General features: G+C 36.9%; 1 protein-coding gene across 5 annotated transcripts in view; it reads right to left on the reverse strand.

Moving 5' to 3' along the window:
• Positions 1 to 1,375: 1,375 nt before the first annotated feature.
• The window catches only part of OPA1 (OPA1 mitochondrial dynamin like GTPase), an 85,142-nt gene continuing 72,596 nt past the window's right edge, over positions 1,376 to 13,921 (reverse strand). For 4 of the 5 annotated variants that reach the window (XM_043594571.1, XM_043594568.1, XM_043594569.1 and 1 more), the window contains 2 exons: positions 4,215 to 4,282; positions 1,376 to 1,824 (listed from right to left, as the gene is read on the reverse strand). In XM_043594571.1, the coding sequence (XP_043450506.1) occupies positions 4,218 to 4,282 (65 nt within the window). In that variant the 3' untranslated portion in view covers positions 1,376 to 1,824; positions 4,215 to 4,217. Of the gene's footprint in view, positions 1,825 to 3,084; positions 3,182 to 4,214; positions 4,283 to 13,921 lie in introns of all 5 variants that reach the window. The other variant, XR_006299388.1, reaches the window with a different exon arrangement.

Consider the following 13,921-nt stretch of genomic DNA (forward strand, 5'->3'; position numbering starts at 1 on the left):
CCCCGTTTCTTAAATTTATACAAAGGGATGTGATAAAAGGTCTCACTGAACATCGGCCTTTAGCTTAGAAAAATCTACACATTATAGCTGAGGGCATTTTTTCCCCATCCATAGCGCATACAAATAAACACGGTCCTATTTCTTTGGAAACAGATTTGTAGTTGTAAAGTGGTTATGATTTACAACTACAAAAAAAATAATTACATGGTGTCTGCTTCAATGAGGGGTTACCAGCAAGCAGCACTGGTTAGAGAGAGTTTACCAGTGAGGTCACCTCTACATTCAGCACAGAACACTTGGGGCGGGGGGCACAGGAGGGTACTCCCTTGCTGTTCCCCTACTAGCCCTAGAGCTGAAAGACACATGAAATGTTCTAGACTCCTCATCCACCAAATAACAATATACACTGCTACCAGCTGATTAAACCTGGATCTACATATCTTATCAAACAGTATAAAACAAATATATACTGAACTCTTGATTCCTGAAATATTTTGCGCTACCCTTCCAACCTTATATATTAAGTATCAGATCTCAAGAGAAATCACAATGCTATGGATGCTAAATCAAAAAAAAAAAAAAAGGTAGGGTAGCAAGGGAACTGTTACCAAAACAGAATTCAAAAAAAAAAAAAAAAAAAACCTCCAAAAACCTGTAAAAAACTGTCACACAATGGGCATTTTTATTAGAATACTAAAGGCTTAACAAAATGGAAGCAAAGAGCAGAGATAAATGAGAAAGACATTTGAAGTCAAAAATGGTATACTTCTTTGCTTTAAAGTCCTTTAGCCAATAAAAAAGTATTTATGACACACACAAAAATGCTGTGAAGGTATTGTAACTGAACTGCAATGAATCCAATTTTATGTTTCTCTTTAAAAGTTCAGCTAAGAGGGAGATGGTTAACATGCTGTTGAAATAATGCACTCTTATGAAAGAGCCTTTTCCTGGTGCCTCCCTGAACTGCTTGACAGACTAATAAAACTAGTCAACTGATTATCTTCCCTATCCTGTGTCTCAACCCAACAGCTCTGTCAACAGGTAACCCCACCCCCCCCGCAAAGTTAACCAAAAACCTTGCTCACCTATACCACATCCAAAATGAATGAACTTCAAATGGAGACAGAAAGTACAAAAACATCCATTGAAGCAAACAGGTAAGCTGCTGCTGAGTTAGCTTCCCAGGCAGCTCTCTAAGCTGTCCGGGAAGGCTGAGCTCTCTTCCACTGAATGCACACAGAATTGTTGCAATCCAAATTAACCTATTTGAGGGGTTCTTCTGTTTACGAGTTCTCTTTCACATGATAAATGTGGACTGAATTTTCATAATCAGATAGTTTCTGGATGAAGAACATTTACAGATACAGACAACAAGTTAGCGGGTTACCATCACTTTATATACAATTGATAGCTTTTCACAACACCTGGCATTTTTTTCCCCAGAGAAGAAACGGACTCTGAGCAGCACCGGCTAATGAATTAGGTGAACGAGTGCCACCACAAATAGTGCCACCACAAATGACACAAGCAGGAGAGCAAGTTTCTTATCGTCAAGGGCTCAACCTAACGGCCACACCACTTGTATTATCTCAATGTGTCACTTCAATACAATAAGATAGGATTTTAATGCCATTTCCACTCTTCGTGCATTCAAAAGGCAACTGATGGTCAAAGTGCCTCTGATTCGCATTAAGTAGTTTCACCCCATGACTTTATTTCATGTTTAGAAAGGTGGAATAGCAGAAGGAAAAAAGGCAGGACAAAAGACTTTGGAGTTTTCTTTCTTCACATGTATGCGGAGGTGATTATATTATGAGTAGGATTCTGTAAAAATAAACACATTTGATAAATTAAGGTATGGGGAGACAAATGCAAAATTTCTAAATAAACTTTATTACTGCATGATCATAAAAAAATACTGAAGCTTAACTGCCTGTTCGCTAGTTTTATGAAATTTAAAATATCACCTACTATAACAATGTGACAATTTTATTAAACATGTGTGAATTAAAAAATACTGTCATTAGTTTTTTACAGAAAAAATTTAAAAACATATTAAAATTGATTGGTAGAAGGAATCTGTGTTTGGCTGTGCTGGGTATAAATATCTTCAGCAATTATCAGAATGAATTACTTAAAACTATCAGGTTGAAGAACTCAACACATGTTAAAACTATCATTAAGAAACTATTCCTCAGGGGCCCCTGGGTGGCTCAGTCCAACTCTTGGTTTTGGCTCAGGTCACGATCTCAGAGTTAGTGAGTTTGAGCCCTGCATTGGGCTCTGTGCTGACACTGCAGAGCCTGCTTGGGATTCTCTCTTTCACTCTCTCTCTGCCCTTCCCTTGCTCTCGCTCTCTATCAAAATAAATAAATGAACTTAAAACACACACACACACACACACACACACAAAAACTATTCTTTAACGTGACTGGTAACTTTATAAAATGGTCAGAATGAAGCAAGGCTACAATTTTGCCACATTTATTCTTTTAAATGGATTTTCAGGGTACAAAATAGTTGATCTTTCCAATATTCAAATAGTTCACAGGGTTATAAAACCCAAGGGCTAGGAAGGGCTGTAGAGACTAAAGACAAGTAAAGAACAAAGAAAACTGGGATGGTTTCCTCATAGACACAGATTATCACAATTTAGCTCTTAGGACTACCCTGGCCTCCACTTGAGACAGACTCTCTGGCAGGAAAAGGCATGTTCCCAATAGCAACAGTAACACTAGATGTCACACTAACCAGTTCAGGGTAGTGACACTATTATGTAAAACACTGGCTGCCTTTAGGCTTCTTCATTTCATTAAAGAGAGAAATGAAGCTTGTATTTTTAATGGGGTTTCTGTGATTTTCATGAATCTTCTTACCCCAAAACCACATTTACAAACAGAAATATCAAGTGAACTTTAGTGCTGAAGAGGAGAATCTCCAAATCAAGAAGGCTCTCAAAATGTTTATTTCTAACATGAGTTACTGATAGTAATTATGACGAGGAAGGTATCATAACAACTGTATGGTTTTAAAAGGAAATTTTCATACACTGAAGTTGTATAAAACATTTATGAACACAGATACTTGAAAACAATGAATTCTTTTTGGACTGTGTCAAAGATGGTTGATATTTACTCTCTGGATACATTTTTGTGTACATTCATGTATACATGTGTCTTAACTTAGGGGAGAGAGACAAAACCAAGTAATAAAACATTACTGGAAAGCTTTCTAACTTCTTCCTCTCTCACTTATTGCTGGTATGCTGTTCTGAGGGATAGTGGTCTGAGCTGCACTTCCTTTTCTGGCTTGCTTTCTTAAATGTACTGTGCCTCCCTTAGAGGAAAACACGTAGTTTGGTCACAGGGCCTTTTCTGAAATGAATGCAGCTAGGGAGGGAAGGTTTTACTTTAATACTCCTTCCAGTTCTGACTGTGTTGCAGGCTGCCTACAGGGAGGGGCTCACAGATAAAGTGACTAATTAAATATCTTAAAGAAATGATAATGTCTTAATTAGAGCACCTTCCCTTTCTCAACTTCTTCAATAAAAGCAAAAGACTTACTAATTATAATTCTTCAGCAGTAATTAGCAGCTCACTATGCTACGATGGGAAATCTGTATTTAAATATACAATACTTTATTTGGAACATGCTTACAATGCCAGACTACAGAATTAGGTAAGAGTCCACACATTCAGAAGAGTACTCCATTCTAAGGCTATCTGAGTTACTTTAAACAGGAGAAATGGTTTTAAACATAAGAGAATAAAATCAAGAACAATTATTATTAGTCAAGCCAAATAAAATGTTTTGCAAGTTAACATACACATCATTGTCCACTGAATATGAACAATGAGAAATAAAATAATGAAGGCTACAGTTCGATTATTTACATGCACAAAACTTATGAGCCACATGCATATTATGAAATATCTTAGCTTTGTTTACTTTTCCTCTGTTCAAAATGAGTTCTAGAGGATATTTTTAGTTCACCCAGAAGGCAATCAAGTATTCAAGAGGAACATTGTACATATGAAATTTAGAATTAATTTCAGAGATTCCTGCCTTTAAAATTATTTAATTACATTAAAATTATTATTCAGGAACAAGCAGGATATAGTCATGTACAATGACAAACTATAATAAGTTAAAAAGTATATATTTTGCATTTAGTCAGTATGAATGCAGTAAGAAGGCTCTTACTAACTTATTACCATTTATTTCTCCTGATGAAGAGCTTCAATAAAAGCATCAAGTTTTTCTTGAATTTCTCTAACTTTCTCTGTGGAGATAAAAAGATTATTAGATTAATTAAAAGTGAACTTATTTTCAAAAGCATCACAAATCTTTGAAGAGAATTATTCAATAAACTGTCTGGGATACTTAAACTATTTTGGAAAAGGGACAAAAATTACCTTAGCATCACGTATCACCTTAGATCCAAAAAATGTTCAAATGGATTGTTATAGTAGCTCTTAATAATTTTTTGGAAAGGGGAGGAATATGGGCTTTGTGACTGACCCCGCTGAGAATGTAATAAGAATTATGGAATGTTACAGAGAAAAATGTACGTATAGACACATATATCATTGCATATAGAATTTTAAGGAGTTCTCAGATTCTCTGGAGTCCAACCAAAGACTTGGTTAGCAATATCTGCAACAGAGGAGAATATAAAATAATGAAACAATTGTTTAAAAAATGTTTATTTCTTTTGAGAGAGAGAGAGAGAGAGAGAGAGAGCGAGCGAGCGAGCACAAGTTGGAGGCAGGGCAGAGACAGAAGGAGACAGAAAATCCCAAGCAGGCTTCACACTGTGTGGAGCCTGATGTGGGGCTCGATTTCATGACCATGAGATCATGACCTGAATTGAAATCAAGAGTTGGATGCTTAACTGAGCCACCCAGGTGTCCCAATGAAACCATTTTTAAGAATTAAAAAAGAATATAGGAGTGTATTTAACAGGCCTTAGACTGGAAAAAGACTTTCTAGGATAAATGGAGAAAGCTACAAAGGAAAAGATTACTAGTATGATCACATTAAAATGTACACTTTATATGTCAAAATGTCCTAAATTTAAAAGACAAAAGAAATTGTAGAAAATATCTGCAACAACTATTAAAAGGGCAATAACACTTTAAAAATACATACAAATGTACTCTCCTAGCTATAAATGTATAAAGTTTAAAAACACCACAGTCAGGGGCACCTGGGTGACTCAGATGGTTAAGCTTCTGACTGTGGTTCAGGTCATGATATCACCACCGCTCATTAAGTTCAAGCCCCGCGTCGGGCTCTGTGCTGACAGCTCGGAGCCTGGAGCCTGCTTCGGATTCTGTGTCTCCTTCTCTCTCCGCCCCTTCCCCGCTTGCGCTCTCTCTCTCAAAAATAAACAGACATTAAAAAATGTATTAAACAACAACAACAAAAACCTCAAAGTCACTGAAGACAGATTTACATTATTTTATTTGATTTTATGTTTTCATGTTTGCAGACTTCCAAATAAAATCTATAACTTCTCTCTGAAATATAAAGATTTCTTTCACAAATATAACAAACTATTCACACATAGGACATGTCAATCTCCCAATATGCAAAAAAATGGAAGTCATGATTTATTCTACTTCATTGCTTACTTAATCATGCAACTCCCATTTAAAAATATAGTTTGTGGTGGGGTACCTGGGTGGCTCAGTCGGTTGAGCGTCTGACTTCGGCTCAGGTCATGATCTCACAATTTTTCAGTTTGAGCCCCGTGTCAGGCTCTGTGCTGACAGCTCAGTGCCTGGAGCCTGTTTCAGACTCTGTGTCTCCCTTTCTGTCCCTCCCCTGCTTGTGCTCTCTCTCTCTCTCTCAAAAATAAATAAACATATATATATATATATATATATATATATATATATATATATTTGTCCTTTTAACACAATTTTATATATTAGTGGGAATTACCAATTAAAGTGAAGTGACTGGTTCAAACCTATTGATCTAGAGGCAAAACTGTAAAGCATTCTGCTTTATATCTATAGAAAAATCATATAAAGTACATTAATATTCAACATTTTATCTTTTATATTTAAAAATAATCTGCAATTGAAGACATAAAGTATTCCTTTGTATCAGTGGGACAGCAGTTTTGATGAGCAGCCAATAAAAGGAAGAATTGTCCTTTTTATGAATTCTCATGAGCATTGCAGGAACTAGACAAAGTCTATCTGGCTGCATATAAAGAACATAATGTCTTCATCTTCATTTCCCAGCAATTTAACACTACTACTTCTTGGTATTAGTCTGAGACTAACACCAAATCTATATAGAAAAAAAAAGCCATACTGTTTTAATTCAATTATTTACTGAGCAAACATGATAACAGTTATCGCAGAGACGACAATAATTCCTTTTATGTAAAAGTAAACTAGAGAAACCCAACCTATAATCCCAACCTATCTCTTGGAAGTTTAATCTGTATTTTTTGGCAGTCTGTACTATTTTTTAAGTCAACAAACCAGTAAACATACTTCCTTTCTCAATATAAGGCCACATTCTTATTTTTAAAACTAATTCATCTTGTTGCTTAGAAAGAGCTTCACCTATTTTCTTCATGAGTATTTAGAGAGCTCTACATAGTGCAGTTCATCAACTGAAGAATTTTTTTAAAAAGGGGACAGTAGGAGAAAAAGAGTTTTCTAAATTGTCTGACAGAATTTTGGAAATGAACAAGGTATTTAAAAAATCATCTGACCTGGGTGGCTCAGTCGGTTAAGCATCCGACTTCGGCTCAGGTCATGATCTCACAGTTGTGGGTTTGCGCCTGAGTCGGGTTCTGTGCTTACAGCTCAGGGCCTGGAGCCTGCTTCAGATTCTCTGTCTCCCTTTCTCTCTGCCTCTCCCCCACTCATGCTCACGCTGTCTCTCTCTCTCTCTCTCTCTCTCAAAAATAAACAAGCATTAAAAAAAAAATTTAAAAAAAATCATCTGGCTTAAATAGCACAACATATGGAAATCTAAAACAGGTACTTAAAGCCATGGCAGTTCCTCTAACCATCTCACTGAGCTATACTACTTGGGAAAGGTGTACTGCATGAGAAGAATTCTGACTGTTTGCTCCACAACCTGAGTCCAAGCAGGGCCAGCTCTGTCCATCCTTCTGCCCTATCCATGACCTCCATCCTCAGCTGCACAATCTGGGACTGGGTGGCTCAGTAGCATCACTCAGAAGAGAGAGTTCAGAGCAAGATCTACTTGTATTGACAGACCAAGAGCCACTCTGATGCAGGTGTCTAACTGTGGAGTCTGAATCAAATTCAAATTCTTATAAAATTAGAGATAAGCGATATGTTTTTTTCTAAATAAAAGTTAAAAGACTGTCTGATTAATAAGAAGACCACAGAATAAAATTGCCAAATTTTCCTTTTAAAAAGCTGTTTTTAGGGGCGCCTGGGTGGCGCAGTCGGTTAAGCATCCGACTTCAGCCAGGTCACGATCTCGCGGTCCGGGAGTTCAAGCCCCGCGTCAGGCTCTGGGCTGATGGCTCAGAGCCTGGAGCCTGTTTCCGATTCTGTGTCTCCCTCTCTCTCTGCCCCTCCCCCGTTCATGCTCTGTCTCTCTCTGTCCCAAAAATAAATAAACGTTGAAAAAAAAATTAAAAAAAAAAAAAAAAGCTGTTTTTACAAAATATTTTCAACTAGAATATCAGGGCACCATGCCAACATACTCTGAAATGTCAAAAATGACACAAAGGGCATTTAAGTAAGTTACTAGGAGGTAACGGGGGGGAGAGGAGAAGAGAGGAGACGGTGGAGGTGAATGTGAAAAGAAAAAAGAAGGGGCACCTGGGTGGCTCACTCGGTTGAGCGTCTGACTCTAACTGTCGTTCATGACCTGATCTCAAGCTTGTGAGACAGAGCCCTGCGTCAGGCTCTGTGCTGGGTGTGAAGCTTGTTTAAGACTCTCTCTGTCCTTCTCCCTCTGCCCCTCCCCTGCTCCCATGCTCGCTCGCTCTCTCTGTCGCTCAAAGAAACAAAACAAAAAAACAAAAAACAAAAAAAAGAAAAGAAAAAAGAATAACTGTGATAAATGTACTCTTTTTACGCTAAATTTAAAAATCCATTTCTTTGTTCCTTCATTTTATACAATGTACTTAATGCAGTGATATGGGGACACAGATGCTATCTTTCCTTTGAGAAGAATTCCTTGATCACTTCCTACCTACCTCATGCTGAGTCTATGAAGTATCTACTATGTTTGAGGTGATTTTAAATCCCACATTTCATTTGGTCCTCATACAGCCCTGAAGGTGTCCCTGCAGAAGACAAGGACCTGAAGCCTGCAGAGTTAGCTTTGTGCACGTTTCTCTGATTTGGAAACATACTAGATCCGCTACCAGATACAGACTCTAAATGGTAACAAAACAAATGCTATTATTTGAAGGGTATTTGTTGTGAGCTTTACCTTTTACCTGAGATAAGACATACTGTGGTAAAAATGAGGGAATGGAATAGTTACCAAGCACCTTCCTAAGTAGTTCTGTGCCTAGAAATAACTAAGAAAAGTATAATAAATATTATTACCTACATATATTTGAAAAAACCCTTGGAAAACAATACAAACGTATGAAACTGGACAAAAAAAGTTCAGCATCTTCAATGTCTACAACAATGTCTGACTCACTACACATGCTCAACAAATACCTGATAAACGATAAATGAAATTCCCAAAAATATGGTACAGAAAACAAAGGCTGCAGGTTATCAAGAAAAAAAAAAATCACTCAACAGACTTCCTGGGTGTTATACCAGTGACCAAGAGGGCAGAAGCCAGGAGCACAAGGTGTAGAGCCAGCCTGGGAACAGAAGGCAGGGTACATACACATTGACAATGAAGATCCAGGAAAGCTGGTGGGTCACTTGAACCACAGAAGCAACACGGGACAGAGAATACTCAGGTCTCACAATACAGTAAGTGGAAAGAGAAATTTCAATTTAATTATTTCACCTTATTCAGAAGACCAAAATATGCTGACTGCACACACACACACACACACACACACACACACACACACACACACACAGCTTTAGAAAGTATATTGCTTTCATTCTTTGCAAAGGAGCTATATTACAGATAATAAACAGCATTATTTCCCATATTTGAATTCCTTCATTTCAAATTCTGATAAAAGTCTTCAGCATTTCCTACATACTAACTATGCCATCCGGCTGCACACAGAAAACAAAACTTATTCATAAAAATCAAAGTTGAATGTCAGCAACTAAAACTTTCTACTTTCTGATCCTTCCAAACACTAATGTCCCAGTGTTAAAGTGTTTTCAAGTCCCAAAATCTTACTGTACTTAACTATTTTGCCATTAGAAACTACTTGCCCACAGAAATGTGCATACAGATTAGCAAAGGGTAATTATAAAGCAAACTCCTTTTTCTATTAAACATTTGCCTTAAATATTTATAGTTGGAAAACTCTTATAAAATTTCAGATTAACCTGATAAATTAAACCAACTCAGGAAGGGATGAACAAACTCCTATTTCTGTTTGAACTGCTATTTCTGCTCTGAAATAGGCAATTCTACATGTAGTGAATACTGAGTCTACTTGCCATTTATCCAATGTTTACTTAAAAGATGAACTATTTCAGACATCAATTCATTGTGCTTCTTGATTGAGTCATGAATATTCCCATAATCCCCACCTCATAAACCGCCCCTCTCAGTGAATGAAGGTCCTTCTCTTTTTTCTTCAGATGACTTGGCACCCATTCATGTTTTGGGTCTCTTTATCTCCACATGAAATGATAGTGCTACTCTCAATTTCTTTTTGAATCTTCTGATACTTGCTCTAAAAGTCTCAAATATAGACTAATCTGTAATTAGGTTTTGAATACACTGTGAATACCAAAAGGCCAAACCTGGGAGAAGGTTCACTTCAGTGGTTAATAACAGTTTAGAATAGGAACAAAGAATCACACACAAAACACTACCACATGCACTGAAATAAATCTTTTACAACTTTTGATGTTTTTAAAGAAAGCATGAAAAACAAACTGCAAACTAACGCAGTGTACCTTAAGCAAACCACACATCCACAGATCACAATGTACCTTAACAGAACTGTTTTATAACAAGCTGTATACACATTTAGAGTGAAACTTGAGGACACCTTGGAGGTGAGGTTTTGCTGTAAAAAAGCTATTCACTAAAGGACTGAAAATTTTTAAAAAGTTCTTAACATGTAATATATGTTGCTCATCAAAAGGCTTGCCTTTTATTAGACAATCCTACTGTAAGTGCTCTTTAGAAGTTCCGTATTTAAAGGGATTATCTAGAGTGCAAGGAAACAAGGGAAGAAAACAAACAGAAAGGGTGAACCAGAGACAAGCTTTAAGATTCTCAAAGACATGTTAAATCTTAAGATTTAAGATAGTCAAAATCTTAGATTTAGCACAAGAAAAAATGTGCACCTTTCATAGTCGAGAGGAAGAAGCAAAGCGACAATCCAAGGTGTGTAGCCAAATCTAACACTTTTTTTTTTTTTTTTTTTTAGCATTTATTTATTGTTGAGAGACAGAGAGAGACAGAGCATGAGCACGGGAAGGGCAGAGAAAGGGGGAGACACAGAATCCGAAGCAGGCTCCAGGCTCTGAGCTGTTAGCACAGAGCCCGACGCGGGGTTCAAACTCACGAACTGCGAGATCATAACCTGAGCCAAAGTCTGATGCTTAACCCACTGAGCCACCCAGGAGCCCCTAACACTTCTCTTCTGAATCTTGGTCCTGTAGTTTTTTTCCCCCCTACAAAGAGCCTTTTTTCTTTTTTTTTCTTGAGCTATGATTATTTTTAAATCGACTCATTAACAAGGATGAACAGAATTACTTCTGCTCGGTACAGAAAAAGGAGACTCCTATGTTCCGGAAAGCTGTCTGAGACTGGTATGGTAATTTCAAAGCTGGGTGGGGTCACTGACTTCTAGGGGTCTGCTGAAGGTGGTAGCAGAGTCCTCTGGGTTATTTTGTTTCAAAAGTTCAAATGGAACTCTTTTGCCAGAATTACATCTACTCTGCAACAATTATTATTTAGGTTGATCAGGAGATAGGATTGTAACTCTATGTTCCTAATGAAAACGAATGTAAGTATATTACTATAGGCAGATCTTCTAAAACACAGACTTCACAGGAGTACACAATAACAAAAGGAGTGTTTGATGACAACAAATGTTAGAAATCCCTTATCTAACACCCTAATAATCAGTGGGGTAGTAATTTTATACGGATTTTATAAAGATGAGAACATAACGAGTTAAAAGCTATATGATAATGTGGTCAGGAGAACCAGGCTTCTAGACCCATCTGTGCCTTTAACTTCATGACCACAGTCATGTCACAGCCCTGGTCTCTTTATCTATAAAATGAGGGAATCTGTCCAAAATTCAAAGCCCAAAATGCTTTACATTAGGACTGAAATGTACTATACTAACCGATCATATGTTTTAACTACATCTTTTTAAACTTAATTGTCTTGTTTACTCCTTAGTATTTTTTTATTTATTTGATGTTAAGCTCCTAGTAAAAATTCAATCGCAAATGACAATATTATTCTCACACGACTACATAATTCATTTTAGAAAGATCAGGATTATACTGTCCCCCCCCCCCCCCCCCCCCCCAGGAATCAATGTGGTACTGCTTGCATGAATTATCTACATACAAAAAAGTCCATCATTTAAAATCACTGAGTCTAGGGGCGCCTGGGTGGCGCAGTCGGTTAAGCGTCCAACTTCAGCCAGGTCACGATCTCGCGGTCCGGGAGTTCAAGCCCCGCGTCAGGCTCTGGGCTGATGGCTCAGAGCCTGGAGCCTGTTTCCGATTCTGTGTCTCCCTCTCTCTCTGCCCCTCCCCCGTTCATGCTCTGTCTCTCTCTGTCCCAAAAATAAATAAACGTTGAAAAAAAAAATTAAAAAAAAAATCACTGAGTCTAGCACAGAACTCACTAAGCAATAGATGTCCATGAACTCATTGTTCACTCACTCATTGTTGAGTAATCTATTCACCCGATACATAATTCAAACACTAAAGATGACATTTTTAAAAAATTTATTTTAAAAAATTTGCTATAATCAGACCCACCCTCACCCCCCCTCCCCCCACCAAATAATATGATTTAGAAAGAGCTGCCTTAAGAAAGTCTGTGAGATAAATTACAGCTTAAGTCTGATGAATATATAAATAGCTCAAAGTGACTTGTGGATAAATTCAGCTTTCTCTCTACCTCTCTCTTTTTAACTCCTAACTGCAAGCATTTCTACCAGGCTCTTTTGGCTGATATAATCAAACCTCTTAAAATACTTTCTTGATATATTAAAATTCTCCAAAGACTTCAGTATGAACGAACATAGAGCAGCTTACATTTAGGCCTCGACCCTGACTAAGCCTTTCACTTTTATAAGTAGATGGCAATCGTAATTTCATCTCACATCTCAGCTAACTATTAATGCTTATGGATCTGCCCTTAATTGAGCAGCTCCATTCCAGGTGTGTGTCAGTGTCAGTGAGCATGAAACCTTGAACTCTCTGCTACCTGATATTAAAAGGCTCAGAGCTGCAAGAGGAAATAATATTTATGGAAGACTGTATGGGGGACACTAGATATTAGATACTATGCTAGATACTATGTAAGTCCATCTTTAGATAAGCCAAATAGCTATGTATCTGGACTGTGTCATTTTGATTTCACCTAGAACTGCTTATGTGATTAGCCTACAATGAGGAACATTATAGTAAAAAGGTCCATGAAGTTAATGATCATATGTAGTCATCTGGTTTACTGTATCATAATTCAGTGTTCCTTCCGTGAGCAGAGATGAATTTTTTCTCAGGTGTGTGTACCAGGAACACCTGTGCTTCAATGAAGCAACTGCTTTGTCTGACAGCCACCATAAATCCCATAATCAACTCTGCTTTCCATTTTGCTTCAGCTGTCTAGGAAGCTCAGGGCTACATTTGCAGGTTACCTGCAAAATGGAAGAACCCCTGAACCAAGTATTTTGAGGGGGGTACCAATCTTATCCCACGTTTCACATTATTTCAAATTGCCTTAACCTTCTCTTTCCTTCATTCAACTTTCCAATTAAGCATTTTTACATTTTGCACAGGATAGATCTTTGCAAGCTGCCTCAAATCCTTTTTGGAATAGGCGGGGAATTAATAAATAAGCTAACACACTAGTTCACAGAAGATGTACCACTAGAGAGCTGATTCATAAATATACCATAATACTTGAAAAGTGGTCTTTTTATGCTAGTAATGCTTTTAAGATCAGGAATTTAAAATATTTGAGGGGGGGGGGACAATATTTGTCCCATTAACCTTCTATAGGTGATTTCTGCATAGGAGAAAAAAAAATTTATTTCTGCTTAATGCTTAGAAAATCCAATGATATAAATATGTATACTTAAAGCATTTCTTTTCTGCAATGGAAGAAAAATAATGAATTTTTATGGGATTCATGATTGTCTTTTTAATGTAAAAGTTAGATTCTACCATAAGATTAATAATCATCTCCCATGAATTTTTATTCTGTATCCAGTATATAAAATGTGCCTTATTAATTATATCTATTAACTCAAATTATGGTAAAAAAAATCTTTAAAAGTTATTTTATATGCTAACTCATTGATACATTGCTTTATTTTCCCCCCAAAAAAGTTTAAATAAATACACTATTTCAAAATGAATGCATTCCTTTTGTCTCCATAGAAAAATCTAAACATAAAAAAAAATTTAAATATGATTCAGGTAATTAGTTGAGATGATTAAAAAAGCCTAGCCTAATGACCAGTAAAATTTTTGGTCCCAATCAATTAAGAAGGGTTTAAAATAATCCATCATTTTTTTTCTTTTCTATTTTCTTCTTATAA

This window comes from Prionailurus bengalensis, chromosome C2 (assembly GCF_016509475.1).
Source record: "Prionailurus bengalensis isolate Pbe53 chromosome C2, Fcat_Pben_1.1_paternal_pri, whole genome shotgun sequence".
Classification (NCBI taxonomy): Eukaryota; Metazoa; Chordata; class Mammalia; order Carnivora; family Felidae; genus Prionailurus; species Prionailurus bengalensis.